Here is a 25710-nt window from a genome sequence, read left to right on the forward strand (position 1 = left end):
TGTAGCAGCTGTAGTTTTTCGGGCTGGGCCACATCCAGGAAGGTGGGTGGGAAAGGGATCTCCAGTTGGGGAGGGTGGTGGTGGTGAATTAATCGGCTAATGGTCTGTCTACAGTCACTCCCTTGGGATTAAAGAAGGAGCGTGGGAGAGGTTTGATTTGGCCAATTTATAAAATGCTAAGCTTTTAATGTTCGCATTGACATTTTCTATATTTTCTTTTCCTTTCCATCCTCTGTGTGAAATGTAAACCAAGACTCCTCCAGCTTCCCGGGAGCTACAGTTGGACTCAAAAACCCCTCGCTTTGATTGAAAGAGCACACAGCGCGCAGCCAAAACACAAAGACATTTAGTCAGGCCATGGATTGATTAGATTTAATGATTAGGACAACCCCTCTCGCCCATCCCCTTTCAGTTTTGCATTCCTGAACCAGAGTGTCCTCAACACAGAGCTCACAGACAATGGACTCTACATTCAGACAAACCCCAAAGCTAGAAAAAAAAACAAAAAACAACAACACATGATCCATGCGAGCGTCTCAATCAAATCCCTTCTGGTTGGGTGCCTTTTAGGGCAACTTCAAGTAAAATACTCCCGCTAAGACATGTTTTCACATATGAGTACAAAAGAAACGGGCATTAATGAAAAGAGAAAAAAAATAGAAACAAATACACATTGATGTTTGCTTTAATTTAAAAAAGAGAGAGAGACAGAGAGAAAGAAACAGTCCAGTAAAGAGTGGAAATGCAACAGAAATAAAAGAGGAAGCGCTAATGCCAGTCATGCTGCTTCCACGTCAGCTGACGGTGGTAGACGGGCGACGTCTGGAGTCACGGGAGAGGTCAGAAAATAAAACAAAATGGATTTCTTTAAACTTGCGAAAAGGAGGAGAGGGACACGGAGGCTGCAAAGCGGCTATGAGATGGAGAGATAAGGAAGGAATGAAGGGAGAGCTAAAGCAAGAGGTCTCAGTGGGGTAGGAGGGGCTGTGGCAGGGTTGTGGTCCGGTTTGGTGAGCGTTCTGCCTCAGTGGCATCTCTATGGTGTTTGGCAGTGAGGCTCGATGCTGAGATGTTACGAGAGAGAGAGAGAGAGGGGGCCTGTAGCTGGGGGTGCAGGGCTCTGGCGGGTCCTCGGTATATGCTTCCCACCCTCTAATTTTAAGGAATTCTTCGCGCCTGTATGCGTGTGAGCGAGTGAGCGAGCGAGCGAGTGCGACTATTTTGACGTCCCCTTCCACATCGGCGCGTGATGACAGACGGGAAATGAGAGGGAACGGTGGATGCGAACGCACATGGATCGACACACGCATGCACACGAACACGGGAGCGCCAATGCGTGCAGACACACATGCACAGGCAGACAGAGACGCACTGGGACGCGCACACACACACACACGCTTGCGCGCACACACGTAGGCATAAAGCAAACTCAGTCTGAGGGATATACAGATATGAGTAGCAGTCTCTGAGTTTGACTTGTCACGTCTGTGCATGGATATGATTGCTCATGCCTGTGCAGCCTTTGTGAGTTATAACAATGGTTAGTCCGTATATCCGGCCTGGTCCCTTCTCCCGAGTCAGTCCTCCAAGCGCCAGCGACGGCCTCCATGCCTGACCATGACTTCCGTCCCTGGCAAGGGGTCAGGTCACTGTCCAGTAAGGCCACAGCAGGGGTCGGTCACCCGGCGTGAGGGTGTCACTTAAGTCTATCTCCGCTGTCACCTTGACAAATTCTTGCTTCAGTGAGCCAAAGCTTTGATCCGGGATGGGGCTAGAGGCTGGGGCGCTGGCGGGTGGTGTCATAAGAGCGCACTACCTGGGATTGAGACACCACACCATGCTCCTCCTGAGAGAAGGCATAGCCATCTGCAGAGAGACAGAGGAGAAGTCTTACTTGTTAAGCCTGTGTGCTGAGTGACAACAAAACTGGGAACACAGAGATGACACAGTGAGACTGTTGGCTTCTATCAGTCTTATGGCTCAGTCACATAAACTCCTTGCAACTAGGAAAAATTGAGATTTTTTTCCTGTGATTTTTTTTTGCATTTAAAAACAACCTCAAGTAGTGCTGGTGATAAACTGGTAGCCCAGAGGCTGAGCATGCATCACCCTCAACCTCTGGGCTACCACTTTTGATTGCAGTGCAAATACGTATGTTACATAGCACTTTTCTACTCTGCTGGAGCACTCACAGTGCTTTATACAACATTCATTCAGCCATTTACACAAGCACTGTGATCTTCTATTCAAACTCCAACACATACATTAGAGAGCAACTCGGTTCAGTATCTTTGGCATGCAAACAGGACCAAACATCCAACCTTTGAATTAGTGAATGACCTGCTCTAACTGCTGAGCTGCAGTGATCGTACGGGAAACCTGTCTTCAAACAATTGCAGACCAACTCAGACTGACCACCATCTAATTTGCCATCTAATTAATAAACAGACACAGGTTGCCAACACGTTGCAATCAATCGCTGTTTGCACTGATAAGCACAACTCGTTTGCAACAGGGAACTTAGCTGTTTGTTTTCTGGTTATTTGCCTATATAAATGCATATAAAAGTAGCTGAGGGGTTATGTTACTTAGGCATCCTGCAGCAACTCTGTCACTATTTTTGGAGGAATTTCTGCTTTATATCTATGAGGTTCTTGCTGGTACTTAATCTTGTGAGTACTTAATCGTTAAGCCGTTACAAAGCCTTCCTTGCCAAGGATTTGCAACAGATTTGCAATTTTTGCTCTTTATCACAGTTAATTGCTGGATTATCGCAAACAGGTTGCACATAATTGCCACCTTGATCCCAATCAACAGTAAACTGATAGCAGACCGACTCTGTCTTACTGGTGTTTTATCACCATTTTGACGCACTGAAGTTGCTTTGAAGACAGCAGCTGGTTGTTTTGTCTTTGAACCATTTCAAAAGTCAACAAGATCACAAATCAGTTGCGCACAGTCGCAATAGCTTTGGCCTCCAGCCACCGTTCGCCTTACTGTGACTGGAGCATTAAAGCAAGACTTGGTTTACATGATAGCATCTCTTATTGGAAAGAGCACTCACGTGACACAGTCTGCTGCACAGAGTTTGAGCGTCCTACACTTGAAGGTGTTTTCCTAAAGACTCTTGTCAGCAGATGGGCCCGTTCGTTTAGACTGCAAGATAAAAAGAAGGAAAGGTAAGGAAGAACATTTACTCCAAAGCAGCACAACATAATCACTATAATAACACATAATTATACAAATGAGAGAATCTCTGCTACTCCCACAACTACATAACACTCTTACTAACAACCAGTCTACAGACTTTCAGGATCTTTGCCTCTAATTTTTCTATGCCTATGATTTTTAATCTTAGCTGCTCTTCAGTAAAACACTGCAGCATAACAGAAAAGCAAAGCACTTGTTTAGGGTGTAACATAGAAACACACAGATCAATAAGTAAACAAAATCTCAGCAGATTTAGGACCAGAAAGTTTGTTAGAGGTGGATTAGACAGCGACTGCTTTTCACATTCACTTTAACAGTAAGTCATAAACTGCCTGCAGGGTAACAGGACATCCACAGTAAACTGTTCCTCATCCCCACTCCACTCCACTCTCCCCCCCATTCCAAGAAGAAGACTGGACCCTCTGTTCTGAGACCACACGCCGTCACGGCTCCTCTCCTCCGGTGACCAAAAATAACCAAGCCCATTCCAGATACTGCGCACTAACACAGGCCGGCTCGAATGCATACATACACACATATATTCATACATTTGTCTCCCGTGTCATCGCCATTATTACAGCCAATAAAGTGCAGACGTCGAATGTAAACGTAAGGGGCGCCTCGGGAAGTTAACTTCTGCCATATTTACTTGAAGGAATACGTTTTGTGCAGTTATCTGCCAGTGGAGCATTAAATTCACACATAAGGGTTTTCCCTGGCACTTAGAGTACACAGAGGTGATGATGATCAGTGGAGTAATTATGGAGTCGACCCAGCCTTCCCAAGGCTAACATTTGGAACAAGCGGTTAGGAAATTTTCATAACTGTCTAAGACCGCTGGGAATCTTTCACTGGTGTGAAAAAAAGAGAGCTCTCGAGCTTGCTCAAAGACTTTCTGTTATGTCTGTTAAAATAATGTCTGTTACAAGGATGACGGCACTGTGAGTTCGATAAAATTACTAAACAGTGGCTGGACAAATAAATGAACGGTTCGTGCATCAGTATGACTTAAGCTGTCCTCGCTCCTGCCGTGAAGTTTCTCTGTGGGTACTTTCTGATTCAAAAGGGCCCGAGGATGTACGCTATTTGAACTCTTCCCCCCGAGACACTCCCGTACTGTACCTTTCCACCTTTTCCCATGCCTACCCTCCCCAAAAACTACAAACACAGATGTGCTCTTTTCCATTTTGCTCCATTGCTTCCCAGCTCACCCTTAGTTTCCTTCTCTTATTCTGAATGGAAAGCACTCAAGGATGTGTTCCTGCCTCCCGGCATTTAAAAGCAGGGTCAGTCAAGGATGGAGCTCTGTTTAAGGGTCAAGAGGAGCAATGTGGTTTTACACTCCCCCCCCCCGACTTCTTCTGCTCACTTCAAGAAACAAGAACCACCTCTAATGTACTTTCTCTTGGTGAAACCTTTAACTCAACCTCCTCATAAAATGAGAAAACTGTGGAACTCACTGTAACACAGGGAGATAAGTATTCACACTCCTCATGTGAGTATACGTTATGCAAACTTAACTTCTAATTTAAGTTGTCAAATATGAAGTAAAAGTAGAATACTTGTGTTGTTCTTGGTATTGTTCTTTATCATCTAACACCGCACTGTATGTTATAAGCTTATAGTGAGTTTTTACAATAAAAGCTAGCAGCCACAGTATAGCCGTCAAATAATAAATATGGAGATATAGTCAGATGTGTCCTACAGAGGTGTTTGGGGGCATTAAACTAAAGTAGCAAAATGGAAATTTCCTGAATCTCTTTGTGCCACAGCTAGTAAATCACTAAACGTCTACAAACTAGGTTTTCCAAAATACTTTGGATGCTGTATCAAATGTAATTATATGAACTATGTTTGATTTATTTCAAATTAATTAAAAAAATCAACATACCATATCTTAGAACAGAGAAATATTGGGTTTTTTTGGACAAATATAAGGTTGTTTCTAAATTGTTTCCAGCATAACACTCCAACAAAGATGAGACAAGGGCAACATTAGACTGTTAAAGTTGTGGACTTGCTAAAAATAACACCTCACAGCTGACTAGGGTTAATTGGACAGACACCGTTACATGGACAAAAGTACCGGGACACTTACACGAGCTGCCCATGCCATGAAGCTCCCAGCACACAGCTTTGGTGCTGATGTTAAAGCCAGAGGAGGTTTTTAGGGCAGTTATTGAGTCAGCAGAGCGTTGGCAACTTTTACGCACCTCAGGAGTCAGCAACCACGCTCTGTAACTTTCTGTAGTCTGAGTTCCTGTGGCTTCTAAACACTTGCACTTTGCAATAATACCACAGACATTTCTGGAAAAATTACTTCTTGGTTCAAAATCTCTGCACCTCCAGAATGGATGAAAGGGGCGTTGGAGGAAAAAGCTCAAGAAACAAATACAACAAATCTGCATGGTGAGGTGTTTGATTTTATCCAGCTAGACTGAAAACACCTAAATTTAAAGATTAAGAGGTTTGGCCCAATACTTTTGTCCATACAGGTAAGAATAAAGCTTCAAGTTGGGGATTGAAATCATGTGCAGTGCAAAAAAATATTCATAATTTAGACAATCCAAGACTGGCAACCAAATCTAAATGGCTGAGATCTTTGGCCTCTTAGCCGTCATTGGTGAGCACAGTTTGTCACTACATCCACACATGCAACCCCCCCGTCACCCATAAAACACAAATAAACATCAATAAATTGAGTGATGTTGAAAGCTGTCATTGGGTTTGCCCAATCAAAACCTTAAATTATTTTTGGAAGTCATGGACATCAACATTCACGTTGGTATTAGGGTGCATTAGGCACATGGGTTGGGTAACTTAGTAGCTTAGCCCCCAGTGATGCTGGATGACGTGTGCAACATTTGAAGCAATATATGCTGTCAGGTGATGGAAAACTGTTCATGTTGAAACTTTTATAAATCATTTTGTTGGCATCAAATTCAAAAATATTTAAATGTCTCTGTTTCAATGTTATTTTTACAGTTTCCAGTGAAATACAGACTTTAAATGATTTTCAACTCCCTGCTTTTTGTTAGTTCATTTACATTTTAACCAGCATCCCAATGATTTTGGAAAAGTGGTCGTGTACTGAATCTATAATTTGTATAATTTCCCTCAAAATTAGCCAAAGATCTTTATTCTAATGCAATACTGAGCACAACACTAAGTCACAGCCTTTGAAGCTACAGGCAAATGTTAAACACACCAGATCAGTACAGCAGTTTAAATTGGTCCACCTATGAAGAAAAAGAACGATCGCATTTAAAGAAATAAGGAGAGAAAAAAAAAGTGAGAACAATACAACATTAAAAGATACAAAGAGAGGGAGATGTGAACTTGGTTAATGGAAAACAAGCAGGAGTCACTCCAAAGCAGCTTGCAATGGGGCACACAGGTCATTTGAGGTCACAGGTCACACAGTGGGACAGTGCAAACCCAGAAACTACCTCTGTGAGCAGTTCTGGCTCTACGGGACATCAGCCTTGGCCTCAGCCCTGTGGACGTTGCCACAGGGGGGACAGAAATAGTTTATTTTCACACATAAAAATATAATAAAGACACTAGCAGGCCGTTATTAAAACTGCAGACATTTGGGACATGGTAGCACAGGACATATTAAATTTTTGAAAAATCTACTTGATGATAAAAAGATGTATATGTATGATGTGATATCTCAAGATGCTTTGTAGCGTTTCAATACCTGCGGCTGCTGGCATCTCTAAGGACAGCTGCGCCTGGGTCAACGGACCGCGCCTCCAGCTCCTGCACCTCCTCGAGAAGAGACTTTCTCACAGAGCGGCGTGCGCTGCACGGCAGAAAAAAAGCTCATCAGCCCAATGAAGGAAACTGAGCGTTTCACCTCGTAGACACGTGTAATTCATTGTAAGAAGTGCTCAGTACGGGTTATGTAAACGCTTCAGTTAAGTTGAATAACGTCTGTATGGATTCCCCAAGTATTTATATTAAACGGATACTACTTACGCCGTCCAAGCGAAGTCTTTGAGTAAACACGCAGCAGGCACCAAGACCAGGCCCAGCCAGAAGTGCCAGCACTGCATCACCTTGCCAGCCTGAGGTGACAACACACAGGGCCCATTTATTTCCACTCATATATGAATCCACGTTGAGCATTAAGTCATTTTTCTCAGCAGCGAGCACACGGGTGGAGGTGGAGGAGAGGGGGGAGGACGCATACGGTAACGGCTGAAGGAAATGTGACTCAAAAGTCATAAAGAGCATAAAGGGAGTTAGCCAAAGTTGAACATCTCGAATGTTAGGCAGAAATATTTAACAGCTTTCTCACCGCTTTTAACTACAACTCAAACAACATCACAGAAGCTGTGTGAACGTGCTAAGTGGCAGAGATGCTGGCGTCCCACCCCTCCACCCACTACCTGTCTATCCAGTCCACCCTCAGTGACCTTTGCCTCCCTTCTTACTCTGTCTCCCAGGATTAATCACGCATCTGACTACTCCATTTGTCAGCCTGTATGTCTCTCTGATACTTACTCCCACACAACTCTTACTCCTCTGATTCCCTCCAATCTCACTCTTTCACAACTTCCTTTCATTATTAGTGACTGCATCGTTTGTTGCCTGTCCTCACTCGTTTTGGTAAATCCCTGCAGTTTCTCTCCGCTTCGGTTATCTCACTGCACGAGCTTGTGTTTTGCTTTGCACGTCTTTGTCTCTAGGTGTCAAAATCGCATGCACCGTGTCCTCTTTAGCTTCGAATACTTTATTGCCCGTATCACATGTTTCCCGCGTCTTGTTTTTGCATTTGTAAGGACGATTTGGGTTCCCACAGAAAGATGATAAACTGGGAAAATGAATCAGAGAGCAGCTGGAATCCCAACCAAGGCACGGACGATCCAAATGGACTCACACATAATCAGCGTTTCTGTCTGTGACAAATGCCTCCACACAAAGACTCACAGTATATCACATAATCTCTGTGGACGGCGAGGATGCAGGCATGAAAACATGAATTTCTCTGCTTTGTTATATCCATAGAAACAGACTGTTGGTCTGAGCCGCTACATGGATCTGGACACACATGTCACACCTAGCTATTCTGAGCAGACGTACACAACTCTTTTTTTCATCCTGTGTCCCACATGGACAGATCGAAATATAGATAGAGCGAGCGAGGGAAATAAGAGAGGCAATAGTGCAGTTGGGTGGGGGGACTGTCTTTGACCATTCCCCAGTTAGGCTGAGCAGCTGCAGAGATATTTGACCGCATTCCTGATTTCTGACACAAATTGAATTAATGGGCTGCAGGGAGTTGAGAAGGCTCTATTCCCTTCCCCTGCCACTCAGCGGGGCACCTCATCTCACCCATGCCTTCATGCCCAGACTCTAAAATGAGTCTCTTAATTAAGGGGTCCCACACATCACATCACCCCCCACTGGACCCTCATCACCACCACCAGCAGCGGCAGCGGCCCACCCTGTTGAGTCAACACCTCCACAGAGGGCAGTAAAAGACTGGAGCTCGGGTGACACGCAGCAGGTGTGAGAAGCCAGGGGGGCCCAGCAGTGTCGCCGTGGAACACCCAAGAGGTGAGTCTTTTAGGCGCCATGTAACAGCAACCAAAACGGAAGGGAGGGGCAGGTGATTTTGCAGAGAAGAGATGTAGTAGGAAGGGCCTTTTTCTAACCTCCACCATTGCACCTTGTTATAAAAATGAATGACGCGTGTTTATGGCGAGAGACTTGCCTGGCCCAGCATGTCAGGAGCAATAGGGATGGTGGGCCAGATGGCGGAGTAGACACCGAAGAAGACGATCCAGAGCACCATGCTTCCCCATACCGCCAGGTGGGAGAACTACAATAGAGAGATGGGGAGATAGAGAGAAGAAAGAAGGACGGCGAGAGTTAAGGAGAGATTAAGAGAGAGAAAAGAGAGACAGCATGAGGTCAAATGCTTTATATACAGCTCATCCCAATATAGACAACCTTCCCCTCCCTCCTTTCCCTGTGTGTGATCCACTGTAAGGGGACTCTGTGTGAATTCCAGTGGGACCCGGGCTTCATTACCGCCACACTGTTGTGCGGACAGCTGAATGGACAGAGGTGTCAGTCCCTTTCTGTCCATCCTGCCAGTCTCTCCTTCCTCTCCAACCACAGGGAAAAAAGAAAGCAAACGATGTGGCTGTCATGGCTGGAGCTGCTGTTATCCTAAACTCCATCTCCACTTTGGCTGCTGTTATTTTAGAACTGAAAGTTGAAGCCACATGCTCAGCTTTCTCTATGTCTTTTTTCAGAATTTCCCCTCTTTAAGCCCACTTGTTTCTTTCCTTTGTTTTATCTCTATTTACTAAGGCAGAGTTCAGGAGCAGTCTTTGGAGCAGTGCTCCAAGTTTTGCCTGTGTAGAATACTGCTGTGTAATGTCACGAGCTGCTGCATTTTCTTATGACAGCTGGTATATTTTGACGATCAACAGCAGGATTATTTTTTTAAATCACGTTAACACGACTATTATCAGTCCCTTTCACCACCCTGCCTGTCAGTGACCTGTGAAGTAAATCAGTTAATGTCTCACGAATGGCAAGACCTTACTTTGTTTTGCATCATCACTGCCGTATTTCATTGGTATTCCAGCTAAGAATTGCTCGACAGCCACGCTTCCACTGAGACCGCTTCTGATGAGGCTTCAGTAGACGGATCAACTGAAAGGCATAATGCATCTTTCAGGTATGCATCATGTATCAGATTTCTGATGAACTTTTTAATATCTGTACGCCTCACTATGCACGGCCTGAGCTCCATTTGTTGCTTACAAGCTGAACGTCTTCAAGCACATTTGGCTGTTCTTGCAGCTGCTCCGCAGTTAAGTATCTCTGCTTGAGTTGAATGCTTAGTAGTGATTTCTTTGTCAAGATCTGGCACTTTCCAGACCTTTTTGTTTGTTTTTTTAAACGGCTACATCTGAAAAACCGAGTAAAGGAAAAAGCTGCAGAGGAACTAGTTGGAAGAAAAGGTGCAAGCAACTGCAGTTTGAGAAACCTCCACCACAACATCAAGGTAGACCACATCTTCTGCCATGCTTTTCCTGACTATGAAGCATTTAGACCAGGTCGTATGGAAAACTTACACTGAAAGGCTCACAGAGTACCCCACCCTACCCCAACCCTCCCCTTTATTTGTCAACACTGGAGTAAAATACAGCACATGTTGTGTGGTGTATTAAGAGTGTGTTAATGCTCCTACCCTGGTCCAAGCTGTGGTCTCCATTCCAGCTTTCAGACACACTGTAACGACCACATACTGCACGCACACACACACACACACACACACACACACAGAGGAGCGGGTGGGCAAATAAAAAAAAACAGAAACAGGATTAGTTGACTGGCGACTGTGGAGATAATAAACAATAATGTTATACAGTAAACTCAGCAATGTCTGTTAAAATACTCTGGAGTCCCACAATCCCTCGCAGTCCACACACACACACAACAAATAAACACCACCGACATCCACATGAGACTCCAAGGGAGTAAAATGATAGAGAGTGTGTGACGCCGAAGCGAAAAGAGAAAATAGACGGACGAATGTCAGGGGAGACAGGCTGGCTAGACGGGACTAGATTGACTGGAGACTCATAAGGGCTCTGAGGAAGCAGCAACACTGTGCTGTGTACACAAACACTGTGCAGGTGAAAAAAAAAAAAGCACAAATCTGCGCCAAAAAGCAGAAATCAAAACAAAAGCAGACACATATAAATTTCCAGTACGACACTTACTGTGTAGACCATGTTTCCTGCAAACAGGTAGTCGTTTCCCTGACCGTTACTGAAGGGAGAGTCTGCGGAGAGCATGCGAGTGTCAGCAAACCAAACTCATCGCTTGCAGAAGGATGATCTGGGCAGGCTTACTTACCGTGCTCTAACATTTTGAGTGGAAACCAAAAGAGAATAATTGAATGAATCAGTGCATTGATGCAGTGTCCCCAGAACACCTGAAAGAAGGAGAAGGACACAGAAAGAGAGGAGGTGGAGGTGGAGGAGAGGGACAGTGGAAAACAAGTCAGTATAAATTAATGCCAAAACACATAAATGCTCCATCCCCCTAAACTTCTAAACACACAAAAACATACAAAAACAGCAATTCCTCACAAGAGCACACAACTCCCACTGTTCTAGTGCCATCAAAAGTGAGCTCTGGTACACACACACACGCACACAGAGTAGGTTAAGCTGCTGGTGTACCCTGTAAAATGAAAGACTTCCTTATTCTCGCATTATGAATCTCATTATGGTTTGCAATGGAAACATCCCAGACTCCATAGCCCCCCCCCTTGTTTACTTGCCAAAGTCCCAAACAAACAGCTGGCATCACTCATCGAATCCTGAAGCCAAAAGGACAGATCTAAATGTGCGTGTGTGTCTGCGAACATCTGCGCACGTACTTTGGTGTTGAAGCCCTCGGCATTCTGGGTTATTCGGTAGAGCTGCGGGAAGCGGAGCATGTTCTGCTGGCTGCACGGCCGGTCAAATATCCCCAGAGTGAACGGAGGCAGAGCGGTAAATATCTGCAGCACACAGAGGTCACACATGCGCAGCCTTTAAAACGCTTAATGACAAATACAGTGCCTGCACATATTCTTTATTTATATCAGACTATGAGCATCAAAACGGCTTCACCTCTGCACACAACACCTGCTTTGTAAGTAAAAGTGCTCTGCATTTCCCCTGAAGTAATTCGCAGTCACCAGAACACATGCATACACTTTCAAACCAAAAGAGCTGTGAGGAGAAGACAAAGCAGAGTGCTACTCATACTGAGAGATAGAGTGAAAGATAACAATCGATATCCAGCAAGTGGAAAGTGTAACAGCGAAGGAGGGTGAGTGGGGTAATGGAAAATTGTCAGATAGTGAAGGGTGGATACTCACCACGTTGTAGAGGCCTATGCACCAGCGTTCAAAGAGGATCTGGCCAGAGAACCCGTTCACAAAGGCAAACCAGAGCTGGGACACAAAGAGAGGGATGAGAGGAACAATAGTGAAGGGTAAAACTGCCTTAGGGAGGTCCTCACAGTAAAAGCAGCAGGGGGAAAATGACAAAATGAGGTAGTGGTGTTAGAAAAACGTCCTTTTTTAAGACTTAATTATTCAGATGGCAACAGCATGTCTTTATATGCATATAATAAAAATCCTCGTACAACAGTTAAACTTGCTTTGCCGCTAACAAGCATTAAAACCCCCTCTTAATGCCGGTTTTGTCTGGACCTCAAAATCAATTTCAGCTAATTCACCGAAACACTGTAACTGAATGCGCCTCGGGTAAACCCTCATTAGCTCTTTAATACACACACACACACACACACACACACACACACACACACACACACACACACACACACACACAAACACACACACCGACAGCAGACACAGGCAGATCTGTGGACAGATAAAGAAAATGTTTGGGGCCGCTGGTGGGAGTTGTGGCATTCCTGGGGCATACAGTGGAGAATACAGCCTAAGGGTGAGGCCTGATACACAAAAACCTCTCTCTTATACACACACACACACACACACACACACACACACGCATGTGCGCACCATCCCCCTATGCTGTCTCCACTAAGTGGACAGAGACAGTCTATAACCTTTGGCCTAAAGAGCTCTGCTGGAAGCCAGCTATGTGAGATAATTGTGGAAACACACAAACGCACACACAGAGTGGTGGTGTGAGTGGGACCGTGGGCTACATGAGGACCTGCACCTGCTGGCATCCTTAATGTCAGACAGAGGGGTAAGAGGGGTTGGAGAGAGCACAGCTGTCAAATACCCCTCATAGCAGCCCCTTCATCACTCACACGCAAACGCAGTCATGTTTCACTTCTGATGACAACAAACTGAATTATGTTCATTTCCTTAAGACTTTTACTATAACAACAACTACACCTTTCAACCCTTAAACCAAGTCTTCCTTGTGAAATTTAATGATTTATTAGGATTTTCTGTCCTCAAAAGGCCCTGAGGCCCCAGCTATGTGACTGTGTAAATAGATACGTGTCCCAACTTCATGAGCAATACAAGTACACACACAGAGAGACAACAGTCGACCTTTGGAGCCAAGGTCTCGTCAGTGCTACACAGTTTTTTAAGTGTGTGTGTTTGTGTGTGTTCGCAAATGCAAGCAGGACAGAAAGCAGACACCAGAAGGGCACCTCGTCCATCACTGTCAGCCGTGTCGACAAACAGCTGCAAAATGTCTCTGTTAATGTAACTGTGTGTGTGTAAAAGAGACAGGGTGTGGTGGCGACGCTCTTACCTCTATTATGTAGAGGACCACATTCTTGTAGAAACAGTAGAGGATGCACTTTGTGACGCGGTTATAGCTCCACGCCCCGTGGACCAGCAGAAGCTTCTCCAAGTAGGAGAACTACCGAATCAGAGAGGAGACAAAGACAGACACTCGGTCAATCACTCGGAGGGAAAACAAAAGGCTAGAAAGCAAAAACTTGAGGCAGTAATGGAGCACAGGGTATGTATCAAGAATGCGACCGGGAGAAAGGAAAGCTGAGGCAAGAGGAGGCCTGCTGATAAAGATAAGCAAAGAGACAGGCAACGCAGACAGTGAAAGTGGCAGAATGTGTCTGTGTGAGAGATACAGATACAAAGAAGACTCCAGAGTAACTAGGACACAGAGAGAGATTTTTTTCATCCTTCAAAGGGAACAACGGATACACATAACAGAGGTTTTATTTACACAAAAGAGAGATTTGGGGAATTATATCTAGGAAAGCCTGAATTTATGCAGGTTAAAGTCTCACTGAGATTAAAGCTCTCTCTTAGCCAGGAGGGTGGCATTTATTGTAACAGCTGCTGGCATAAACAATCGCAGTAAAGTACGAGTGGGTGAACAGAACCAGATCCAGATCATACGCTACAAAATATCAACACAAAAGGGTCCAATTTCAAATGAATATAAGTGCAACTTTTAGAGCAATCACACAGACCATGAGAGCTATTTTCACAATCCTTTAAAACTGAACTACCCTCCATAGCTTCAACTCCTTCTTGACAATTTTAAGCAAATAATTAAAAGTATAATAACAGATAATTATGCCTTCCTCTAGCATTCCTTTAGAGTTTTTGTAAGGTTTTAAGACTGCGACATCAACAGTGATTTTTTTTCCTCCATGAAAAACTTACATGAATTGCACAATAAATAAATAAAATGTTGTATGTAGCAAATATGATACAAATAAAACTTTACAGGGCTAAACAATGTGCATACAAGTAGACAATGAAACCTTCTCTGAAATGAAAAAGCATCAAAAACAGAAAAAAAGAGGAATTTCAGCTCATAGTTTGACTAGGTTTTATTTTAGGACGCAGATGTTTGTGATGAGCAGCGTTCGGATCGATAACATGATCCTACACAGATCCGTGTAAGTCAGCTGTCCCCTGAGGGAAGGTTAAAGATCAACACGAGCTGAACGGTGAGCAGGTCAGCAGTCAGCGCCTGTCCCTTTGCAGGGGTTTCAAGCCGAACGAGCGTCCCTTCCTTATCTGTGTTCGAGTAAAGCCTGTAAACATTTTCATAAGAACCTAGCCGTGCGCGTCTGTTTGTCTCCGCGCTACGTTTCTACCCACCTGTGCGATGGAGTAGTCGGAGGAGTTGGTGGCCTGCATGCCCTCGTTGCCGCTGATCCCCACTCCAACGTGAGCCGTCTGAATCATCCCCACGTCGTTCGCGCCGTCGCCGATCGCCAGCGTGATGGCTTTCACGTGTTTCTTCACCATATCCACGATCTCAGACTTCTGCAGCGGAGACACCCTGCAGACGCAACAAGAAAAAAAAAAAGAGGCGATATTAAATGTGTTGGAGGAAACTGGAGGCAGGGCGATGGAAAGATTAAAGTGTGTTTTGAGGAGAAAGCAAAGAAGCGAGCCACTGCGTAAGAAGAATAAAGCCTGGGAAGCACAGGTTGGGAAACAGTTGGAAGGGAAGAAGAAAGAGATGGATGAGAGGCTGAAACACACACACACACACACACACACACACACACACACACACACACACACACACACACACACACACACACACACACACACACGTAAGTGCACATTTGTATAAACAGATCAAAAGCAAGTTACCCCACATCTTATTAGCAGCACAGTGAATCATTGTTTCCAAATACCTGTTAAAGTGCAGTAAACACAGCACTGCAAAGTGCTCCAAAGTGTGTGTGTGTGTGTGTGTGTGTGTGTGTGTGTGTGTGTGTGTGTGTGTGTGTGCAGGGAGCTTCCAGCAGTACTCCACCCTCTTGACCTGTATCACTGATCCTCAGTCTACAACCGGTTCTGTCTCCTCAGTGACAATGGAGACGTGCAGAGATCCGATTACAGACGCCTCCCTCAGGGCCACAGAGAGTGGATAAGTGTCATGCTGCATTTGCTAAAGAGATGGGTATATTTTGTCAAATTTTATGGTGCCGTGTAATTCATCTGCAGACAAATAAGAAGAAGCCCCATCCAGGGCCGTGGCTAATTTTCCTTCTGTTGTGCTGGATTTCTGTTTGGCTTTAATAAAAAACTTTGGGATCTGATGGGGGTTTTTTTGTTTTGTTTTTACCCCTAGTAATCATTTGTTTTCCCTACCAGTGAAAGAAACTGTGAACGCTTTAAATCAGAAAGCACAAACTAGCATGTGAATTTAACCCGCTGAAGAAGATGAGGATACTGACAAAGCTCAGATCTATTAATGTGTGAAGAAAGATGTTGGGAGATCTTCTACCAGTCTGCGGTAGCATCGGTGCCAGCAGGATCAAAAAACTCATTCACAAGGCTGGGAACATCATTTTCCAGAATCAGGAGGCCTTTGAGTGAGTGACGGACAGGAGGTCGCTGAACAAACTGCTCTCCATCATGGACAGTCTACCTCACCCGCTCCAGGCAGCAGAGTTCCTTCTCCCTCAGACTTTATTCAGCACAGCTGCCGAAACAACGCCTCAGGAAATCATTCCTGCAGTTCTCTGTGAAACTGTACAATAACTCTCCTTTCTGTGACAGGTGAGCACACTTGTCGGGCATTCGATTCCACACACATATATTTCTGTATTAAACCTTCTTGCAGCTGTTTCTCAGATTTATAGCGCACATATTATTTATTACTGCAATTTGCACTACTCTCTTTTACAGTCTCACTCTTCTTTTTTTACTTTAACTTAACATCATTTTATTTTAATAAAATAAATTTAATCACCGTTCTACATATCAAATGTTGTATTTCTCTCAGTTTCAGGCTCTTACTATCTGCCTGTGTCACTTTTACTTTAACTGTGTCGGTTTTTTATTGTTGACTACTGTTAATCTTTAACCTGCTGCAGTAGCAGAGTAATTACCCTTGCAGGGGTCAATAAAGTATTTATGTTATGTGTAGTATGAATGTGTGCGAATGTCAGATAGAAAAAGCACTTAAATGTGGAAAAAAAGTGGTGATGAGGGTGAATGATGGATGTTGTATAATAAGCCTAAAGATTTCTATTAGAACGTGATTATTAGAATGTTTAGAGGAAATTATTATCTTTAGCTAATTTAAAGTGGGATATTCTAAGAAAAACACAAGTAACAGTTCAGTTTTATAAACATATATTCAGCTGCTGTTCTGATGCAGTTTTCCCGTTTAAAGTCAGAGAAATACGATATTCCTTCGTTTCTGGTGGGGTACTGGTTATGCCAGGACTTAATATACGTGGTGAATTATGCATTTAGATATGTAAGAGGAGTTTCTTTTTTCTGGGCCATTTAAAGAATTCAATACTAGCAAGACGGTGTAACGAGGGACAGAGCGTGCCTCATGGCTGGCGAGCTTTGACGGAGATTGTGTGGGAAAGCAATCCAGCCCCACACACACACTGTTTACATTTTCAGTGCTTGCATTCTGGACACAGCAGCTAAGACTGAATTTGTCTTCTGTTTGCAAAACCTGCTTCGTATGAGGAGGCATTCCCACTGCGTGCCGTTCACATGCACGCTGCTTACACGAGTCTTGTCATTACTACCTGCATGTCGTACGGTAAAAGCAAATATGTCTCCAAAGGACGAGACGTGGGAGAAAAGTGATACTGGGGCTGGGATTAAAGCCACTCCCTACAGTACAGTATGAAACAAAAACATCGTACAGCATCTTAAGACAGGATGTTTGTGTTTTTTATAAAAAACGTGGCACTTTTTAAGTACAGATTCATCCAATAAATCATCCTCACTTGGAGTTAAAAAGTGGCTTTGAGAGTTATCAGGCAGCAGAAAGTAGCTACTGGCTGCATTACAAGAGATTAGTCCAAATCCAGTTATTAAATATTTATATTACATTTCACTGATTATAGTTATTACCTGAGCCTCTGTGATGCATTAGGTGATGGGAATTTGAGAATCAACACTGGACTTAAAAGTGTGCCCAATACTTTTCCTAGAAAGAGGAGGAGTCACCCTCACAATGACTGTTTGTATGGTACGAACAGGCCTCACTCCTGGGAGCTCAGCACAAGCAGTGACTCACCACCTCATTCATCAGTGCTGCAGTAATCATATTAGAAAAATGAAGTTATGTGCAGCTGTATGAGCCATCACATGGAAGCAGAGCAAAATATGATGCTTTTATAAGGGTATGGGAAAATGAAATTACGTGCGCGTGCATGCACGCATCCGGCTGAGGTCTGCAGGTCATAAAGACGGTCTGTCCTCTGTGAATATGTAAAGAGCATGTCCCAGTCGAGCTGGAATCACAGAACCGGGAGGTCTGCTTGGCATGCTTAAGAAGCAAAAATCAGACCAGCGCACACACACGCCTCACACCCTGCACCACAGGACATTTGAGGGGGGAAACCTCAAAGAGAGCTACTGCTGAATGATGGGATCAACCTCTGCTCTTTGTTTTTTCCTGTTTCTGCATCCGAAGTGTGTGTGTGTGTGTGCACACAAGTCCGCCTTTGCGTCTCTTGGCCTCAAACCGCAAATCTCTCCTCGTCGCGCTCTCTGTCTCACTCTACCTTTCCCCTAAACACCGCTAACAGTGTCTGCGATTGTGTAAAGTGAAGTCGGGGGAGATAAAAGGCTCCCAGCGCTCTTCACGGTGGAACTGAGCAGAAAATAAGCAGCCACCGAGTCCTCCTATAAACAAACGCGCAGTGGAGTCGGGAACCCAAGCGTATGAGTGCGCTCGGCTCCTCGGGCCCCTGAGACGCGCACGCATTCCCGCGTGGTGAAACATCGCACACATACAGTAGGTGAGAAACAACTAACTGACAATCCGGCTCTTTAACGTCAAAGCTATGGCACTCGGTGCAGCAACCTCACCGTAACCACTCATTAAAGGAGTATTGGTTCTCAGCATAGGACCTCCCAGGGGGACATAAGATAAATGGCGTCATGGTAAGATTACAAGACAACAAAACAGGACAAAGTGAGCTGCGTTTTTGCCTTTGAACGTTTTCTAATCTATGTTGTTTTTGTGATATCCAGGAACCTTGAAATTAGACACTATTACACCAAAGCAGTTGGCAAACCTACCATGTTTTTTGTTTTGTTAAAAAAAAAAAAACCTAACAACACCCAAATATTGATCAGAATCAGTCATTTCTTTGCAGTTTTTGGATAAATTATAATATATTTTCAGTGCAGCTGTTTTCAAAGAGGGCCTGCTTATTCAAATGTGTTTTAAAACCAGACAAGGGCTCAGCAGATGTGCTTAAACTAATTATGATGCTGTTCAGTCTAGTCTGCTAACGTTTAACATGTCTTAGCCAGAGGAGGAAGGAGTCGAGAAACCCGAACGAGGGAGGGAGGAAGGTAGAGAGAGATGCAGGGAGAGAGGCAAGGGTATAGCAAGTAAAGGATGCAGGAAAGGAAGCTTGAGGCTGTTTGCAAGGCCTGTGAGACCTGAGTCCGGATATGGCTTGTAAGTGCAAGGAAGAGTCAATTACGTGCCTCCCGGCTAACACATGCTCACACGCGCACGCACGTCTGCACTCACACACACACACACATGCAGAGAGACAAAAAGACGAGTGGAAACTCTTTTTTTTTTAAACATCACAGCTGCTGCTGAGTGAAACATACCCAAAAAAGGGAACATGCTGTAAACATTCATTGAACAGACCACACTTTGTATCAATGGAAATATATAACGGTCATGACTAGGTGTGTGTGTGTCTGTGTGTGTGTTGGTGCCCATTCCAGGGGTACCGGCAGTAAGTGAGTCATGACTTTGACATTTCCAAGCAGCCTAGTGTATTACATCGTCCCTGCTGTGCAACAGGACAGGCTTTTATCGTCCTCATTCATTTGCTGTCTGTGGGCAACCGGTAACCTTTGCAAACTGGCACATGTGCAGGTAATGAAGTCCTCCACATGGACACTTTATCCACAACTTAAAAACCCGCCTGTGTGAAGTGGATCTTTTTCTTAAGTGCTTGTGTATATTTTTTTTCTTTCAGATGATTGTTCTAATGAAGTTCACAAATTCAAAGGAGCTGTTTGGGCATTTAAAACGTCACAGATTAATGTGTCTTTACAGCACGCAGCCTCAGAAATCACCTGAGGAGGAACAGCTGTGTTCACACAGGTATCGACCCTGGGAACCAAATAAATCTGCGAGCACGTGTTTTAACATCTCTGGCACGAAGCGTCTGGCCTGCTTAAACAGATTTTCACTCGACCGTGCCCGTGCCAGGCCAGGCCAGGCCAGGCCAGGCCAATCACAGCTGTTTAATATCAGCCGGCTGCAGCACGATGATTGACGTCTCTGCACGCTGTAGTGTGTTTACATTTTTCTGTCTGTTCAGCTGTGGCCAGATGCATTCAGACTGATTCACATTTCCACACTAGGCAATGCAACACTAGTTGTGTCTAAGTAGAAAAGATAATGAGGTAGAAGCCTGTCTTTATATTTAGTTTTTTTCTTTTGTTGCTGCCTTTGTGTTTGGATAGTCTACATATTTGACCCCAGCTGAGTAGAGGTATTGAAATAAAGAAAACCAAAGACTTCAGGTAGAAATTTTGCATTAAAGCAAATATAAGTTTGTGGAAAAGCTTTCATTTTTCATTCTCACACTGGGACTTTCCCACAGCAGCACAATCACGTTGTGTATCTGTAAAACAGTTTGGTACAGAGCGTCATTGTTTTCCTCACAGAAAAAAATGACTTTTTGCAGAGTAATTTGTAAACTTTGTCCAAAGTGTTACGGACAAAGCGCTGTTGAAACACACGTTTCAACAGGATTATCAGCGATCACGCCCTTTTTATGAGAAACCCATTTTTTCTATGATTTAAACAAAGACAATCTGGCATTTCGCTTTCCATTTCTTTGATTATTTCTTTGGGCTTTTTCTCTTTGTTAGATTGGGCAGTGAAGCAGAGACAGGGAGAGATTGGGGAAAGATACACAGGCCTGGAGTCAAACACAGGCTGCTGCATTTAGAGATGAATACCTGCTCAACCTGTGATTCTATTTGTAAATTACTTCAGGCATTTATGAGTAATTGCAGATAACCAATAATACCTGTGTGTATATGTATATGCATTTGATAAATGAGCTTTCCCTACCGGCAGCAGATGACGGCTTTACAGGACAATGCCAAATCAAGGAAGGCCTGGCGGAGCTCAAAGGACAGGGCGTATTTCAATGTCTGGCCATCGATGATCAACGCCAGCTCGTTTTCCTTCTTCAGAGACTCGCCGAGGGAAGAGCAGTGAGCTGTCAGCGTGTCACGAGTAGCCTGCAAGAGGACAAACACACAGAAGGGAGGACTGAGTTTGCCATTAAAGTCAGCAACTAACTCATAGCTACCCTGTAACCATGAACTCACTACTAATCGCCAAACATCTTGGATCTTTATCTGCACCATAACCAGTAATAGCTCTAAATCAGACTCGGTGTTACGCGATCTTGCCGCAGAGCTTTCAAACAACCGCATTTCCAGGTTTTTTACGTTTTTGTGGCCTCGCAAAGTAGTAAAAAAATGTAAATCGCACACATCAAAAAACACAGAGACCAATTTGTTGAAAGGTCAAAACCGCTGGCAGTAAATTGAAGACATACGCTGCATGCGCTGGTCGCGCAGTTCGCTTTCATCTGGAGAAACTATTTGCTTCTGTGTACACCAAACAATTAACAACGCTAATATAAAGTTCACAGTTGCTCTAGACTTCATCACTACATGCTGATGGTATGAAGTCCTGGAGGCATTTTCATCGTGTAATTAAATCCTAAAGCTTCTCCTCACAAAGCAGCAACAAAAGAGAGAGAGAAAGAGAGAGAGAGAGGCACATAACAAGAGGGGAAAAGGTAACAAAGACAGATGAGGTAAACTAATGTCGAGACGGGGCTAAATGCATCATTCACATGTATGTGTACATGTGTTTGTGTTAATGCCAGCTCGCCTGCAGGCCAGTAGTTTGGGGCAGTTTTGATGGAGCTCCTGATAATAGAGGAACAGGGATTAATAGAGAAAATAAACATCCCACCGGGATGTAATGAATTCCATGTGGAGAGGCAGACGTGCTACAAGCCTTCCTGCTCGCCACCACACGCACACATCCTATTGTTAACTGCGCCTTTAGCTTCCAAATAGAAGCTGATAACCGGTGAGAAATGAATCCATAATCATCCAACAAACAGAGACGGCTAAGACAAATCAGAGTCGCAGCTCTGACTTTGTGGCGACTTGTTTTACATTCAGGATTTTGCCAGGTGGACTCGGAAAAGCGGAAAGCCAATCAAAACCACTCCAGCGTTAAACAGATGGAGCTTGAATGTTTTATCCATCAAGTGGAGCAAACAGCTCGCTAGCTCTACCTGGGGACAGTTTTGGTAGTTTTACATGTGGAATTCAGATTATTCCCGTAATAAACGAGGAATGACGTAAAATGAAATGACCTATAACAAGAAGTGTTTGTGGAAACATGAGTAATAGAGCTGAATACATGGCGAGCTGCTACACAAGACAAAAACTCTAGACACAAAAGTGCGCAAACACTTGAAGATTTGGCGCCGGTAAGAATCCGCTCGGGCCCTCGCAGCGGGTTATTGGCACCCGTCTGACCTCAGAGGATCCCGTGACTGACAGAGAGACGACCCCTCTGTCCACTGATCAGCATGCGCTAGAGACGACGCAGATAACACGCTCACATATACATGCATGTAACGCAATCATCTGAACAATGCCGCCTCTCTTCTTCTCGCCAAATAGCGATGCACACATGCGTACCCTCGGCACACAAGCGTCCCTCCTCTCCCCAAAAATTCCCTGCTCTTGTTTTCTCAGCCTGAGGCTGTGTGTTTTTCTTTGTATGCCGGAATTCCTGTTTGCATTCACCTTTTTTTTTTCCCCAAACAGGGGGAAAGGAAAACAAAAGCATAATGAAAGGATTAAAGGAGATTATAGGTTGTCTGAGTTCTGAATCTAAAAGGTGGCTCTCGTGTGTGTCTGGCTGTGTCTTTGCATCTTGTTTTTAGGGGAGAAAACCATGTGTATGCATGCATGAGAGTATATGATTGCATGTAGGCACGTGTACGCATGCAGTGTGTGTGTGAGAGATGGAGACTGGACAAAAACGTTTCCCTCAGCTCATCACAGCATGAGGACAGGAAGTAAACCCCCTCTCCCTACTTCTAATGTTATATTAAAATAATTTATTGCTGTTATTAAAAAAAAGCACAACAGTCATTTATTTTAATTTTAAAAAGTCAACAATGTCTGTTTCTGATGAAAAAAAGTGACTAATTACAGCACTGTGGAAAAAATCTTGAGCCACTCCCTCATTTCTTTACGTTTTGCTTCCAAGGATCTCGGATGGAATTTTATGAAGTGGTCTTGAGCAACAGCTCTCCTGCCATGTTTTTCTTTGGACACTGGCTGCTTTTTCACTCACTTTCAGTCCAGAACCTAATCATTTTCTTGGGAATCGTTTTAGTTTGTTTAAGCCACTTAACACTGACCGCTGACCTGTGAATCACTCAACCATAAAAAAAAGACACCCAACTCAAGGGATGAACCAGTGTTCTGTCTGCACATTTGTTCCAATTTCTTTCTTTGAATCTCTGAAAAATAACAAAATAACACACTTTGACAGGCACAAAATAGCATTTTTAAACAAACAAGGTGATTCACAGGTCAGGACAGTACAACAGTGTGTGTTTACAGGCCACGAAGAAGACTGTATTTTAGCCAGTGGTGATGGAGATCTTATTAAAAACTACTGAAGTTACGAACACAGAAAACTACCATCAGAATTTGATCTACCATATAATATCATCTGGAAAACATCTGATCTACAACAACTTCATTTTAATGATCCCAAACACACTGCCAATGCAGTTAAACCATGCCTTGATATAAAAAAACACAGTGAAACACTATCAGTCATGGATCGGCCTCCCCAGAACTCAGCATTATTGAAGCAGTGTTGGATCATCTTGACAGAAAACAAAAGGCAGCCAAAATCCAAAGCAGAGCTTTGAAGCTCCTTTAAAAAACCTGGAGAACTATTCCTGAAGTCTACATGAAGAAATGACGAGAAAGCTTCCAAAGACAGTTCAGGCTGCGTTGGAAAATAAAGGTGGTCATAGCAAATATCGACTTTCAAGCTCATTAGAATTGTACAACCTCTAGTTGCCTTATATACTGTGTTTCCATGTATGTTTGCATGTTTCAATAAATCACTGCACGTCTCTCCTGTTCCCTCTCCCTGAGCCACCCCTCAAAACGTTTGCACAGTTCTGTAGCTATATTAGATATAAATTGCACAGATTTCTGTCTAATCAGATATCACTATCAGACTCACTGCCTTTGCTGTACATATGGATCATGCTTACTGCACGAGGTCCATTCTGAGCCAGGGGTGGACAGGCACAATGCAAAGTAAAACACCAACCAATGACGTCTTGCAGAACGGTTTGTGGGTTTGATTTTTGAGGATTTCCTCAACATGACACGATCGAATGTGTTTGGAGACAGTCTACATTTTCTCATTCATGTTCCAGTTTACTTAGTGGAAGCAAAAACATCCAGATTATACACCGTATCTGACATTTATCATTGCCTTAACCAGATTAAGTATCAGATCATGAAGGTGGGAGGGATGGGAGGTGGTGGGGTGGGGGTGTTAAGCGCTACTAGTACAGCACATTGACTTGTCACAGCAAGTTTAGCCAACATTTCACTGGCAGTTAAAACAGGACATAATGAGCAGACAGGTCCTGCAAAGAGTCGTAGAAGTTTAAAAAGGCGACTAAGGTACAGTAGCTAGCTCCTAAAGCTAAAAAGTATCCGTTTCCAGAACAGAAAACTACAATAAAAATGTTTTCTTCCTGACTAAACATTGTTATGGATCCTTTTGAGCTGTTTTTGTGTTAAGACAATCTTCTAACACTTTCCCAAAGGAAAGAAAAAATCCTGGAGGAAAAATAATGCAATATGTTGTAGTTTCTCTATTTCTCACGCTAAAATGTTCTATCTTTGGAGACCCTGGAGGAAAAAAAGTGTAATTCTTTGATTGCACCACTTGCAAAATGACAGATCTCATTAGCAAGCATTTTAGATTCCAAACTAAATGTTTATTTTTCATATGCATCTGGTCTGGAAGAAACCAGACACTCTCTAACCTCTAAACACACACACACTCCATGCGCACACTCTTTGCACACTATGCTCACAGGCCCTTCTGCGTGGAATTTTATCAGGTTTATATTTGGATCGCAAAATGAGCAGGATCATAGAGGCGGTTTGAGATATCGCAGGTCGCCTTCCCTTATTGCACACTTTACCGCAGACAGCGCACGCAGAAACAAACGTGCACGTCTCTCCCTTTATATAAATGAACGCAAGGAGGACGCTTGAATTTGATTCATTCCAGGCCACCTACTCCAAAGATGGCGTAATCACTCGCCCCGTCATGATAAATGTCCTTCGAGTGTAAAATATACAAAACAAAGGCGACTAAAGAGAGAAGAAGTTTAAAAAAAAATACAAGGAAAGAAGGAAAGACAGAAGGCGAGGAGTGTGAAGCAGACGCAGGGGAAAACTCAAACACAGAGAGCCGCTGAGTGAAAAGAAGGCGGAGAAGGATGTGCTCGTTTTTGCAGTGCACAGTCTGTCACCGGTAAGATTTAATACACTGTTTAATTATCATATTGTGCATCTGTGCAAACATCCACATCCTCTGCTGCTGGAGCTGGAAGCACACGGGAACACATGTTAGGCTTTAACAAAAAGGCGCCTGCTGTTTAAAAACTTCTACAACCTTGAAAAATGTAAAAAACATTTAAAAGAAATGTCGGAACGACAGAGAATGCAAGTTGAGGCACAACAAAATGTGCGTGTCTGCATTTGCACGCGTGCATAAAAATGATGAATGAGCAGAAGACAGGCGTTGTTTGTTTAGGAGTTGTACTGCGGGCAGTGTGACGAGGGCCTGGGGATTGTGGGAAAGCTGGATGAAATTTATGTTCAGGACTAACAAGGTGATGAGGGCA

At 43.8% G+C, this 25710-nt stretch overlaps 1 protein-coding gene across 11 annotated transcripts in view; it reads right to left on the reverse strand.

Annotated features, from left to right (window-relative positions):
• Positions 1–356: 356 nt before the first annotated feature.
• Positions 357–25710, reverse strand: part of atp8a2 (ATPase phospholipid transporting 8A2) — a 48740-nt gene continuing 23386 nt past the window's right edge. For 9 of the 11 annotated variants that reach the window (XM_085287151.1, XM_085287160.1, XM_085287159.1 and 6 more), the window contains 13 exons: positions 20781–20953; positions 14828–15011; positions 13500–13610; positions 12116–12190; positions 11630–11752; positions 11101–11179; positions 10965–11026; positions 10430–10486; positions 8936–9043; positions 7195–7283; positions 6914–7018; positions 3065–3156; positions 357–1866 (listed from right to left, as the gene is read on the reverse strand). In XM_085287151.1, coding sequence (XP_085143277.1) covers positions 1772–1866; positions 3065–3156; positions 6914–7018; positions 7195–7283; positions 8936–9043; positions 10430–10486; positions 10965–11026; positions 11101–11179; positions 11630–11752; positions 12116–12190; positions 13500–13610; positions 14828–15011; positions 20781–20953 — 1353 coding nt within the window. In that variant the 3' untranslated portion in view covers positions 357–1771. Of the gene's footprint in view, positions 1867–3064; positions 3157–6418; positions 6450–6659; positions 6708–6913; positions 7019–7194; positions 7284–8935; positions 9044–10429; positions 10487–10964; positions 11027–11100; positions 11180–11629; positions 11753–12115; positions 12191–13499; positions 13611–14827; positions 15012–20780; positions 20954–25710 lie in introns of those variants that run through there. The other 2 variants (XR_014893919.1, XM_085287155.1) reach the window with 2 other exon arrangements.

This window comes from Mchenga conophoros, linkage group LG9 (genome assembly GCF_057382185.1).
Source record: "Mchenga conophoros isolate Kocher_MC1m ecotype Shallow Benthic linkage group LG9, M_conophoros_male_GT1.1, whole genome shotgun sequence".
NCBI classification, from domain to species: Eukaryota; Metazoa; Chordata; class Actinopteri; order Cichliformes; family Cichlidae; genus Mchenga; species Mchenga conophoros.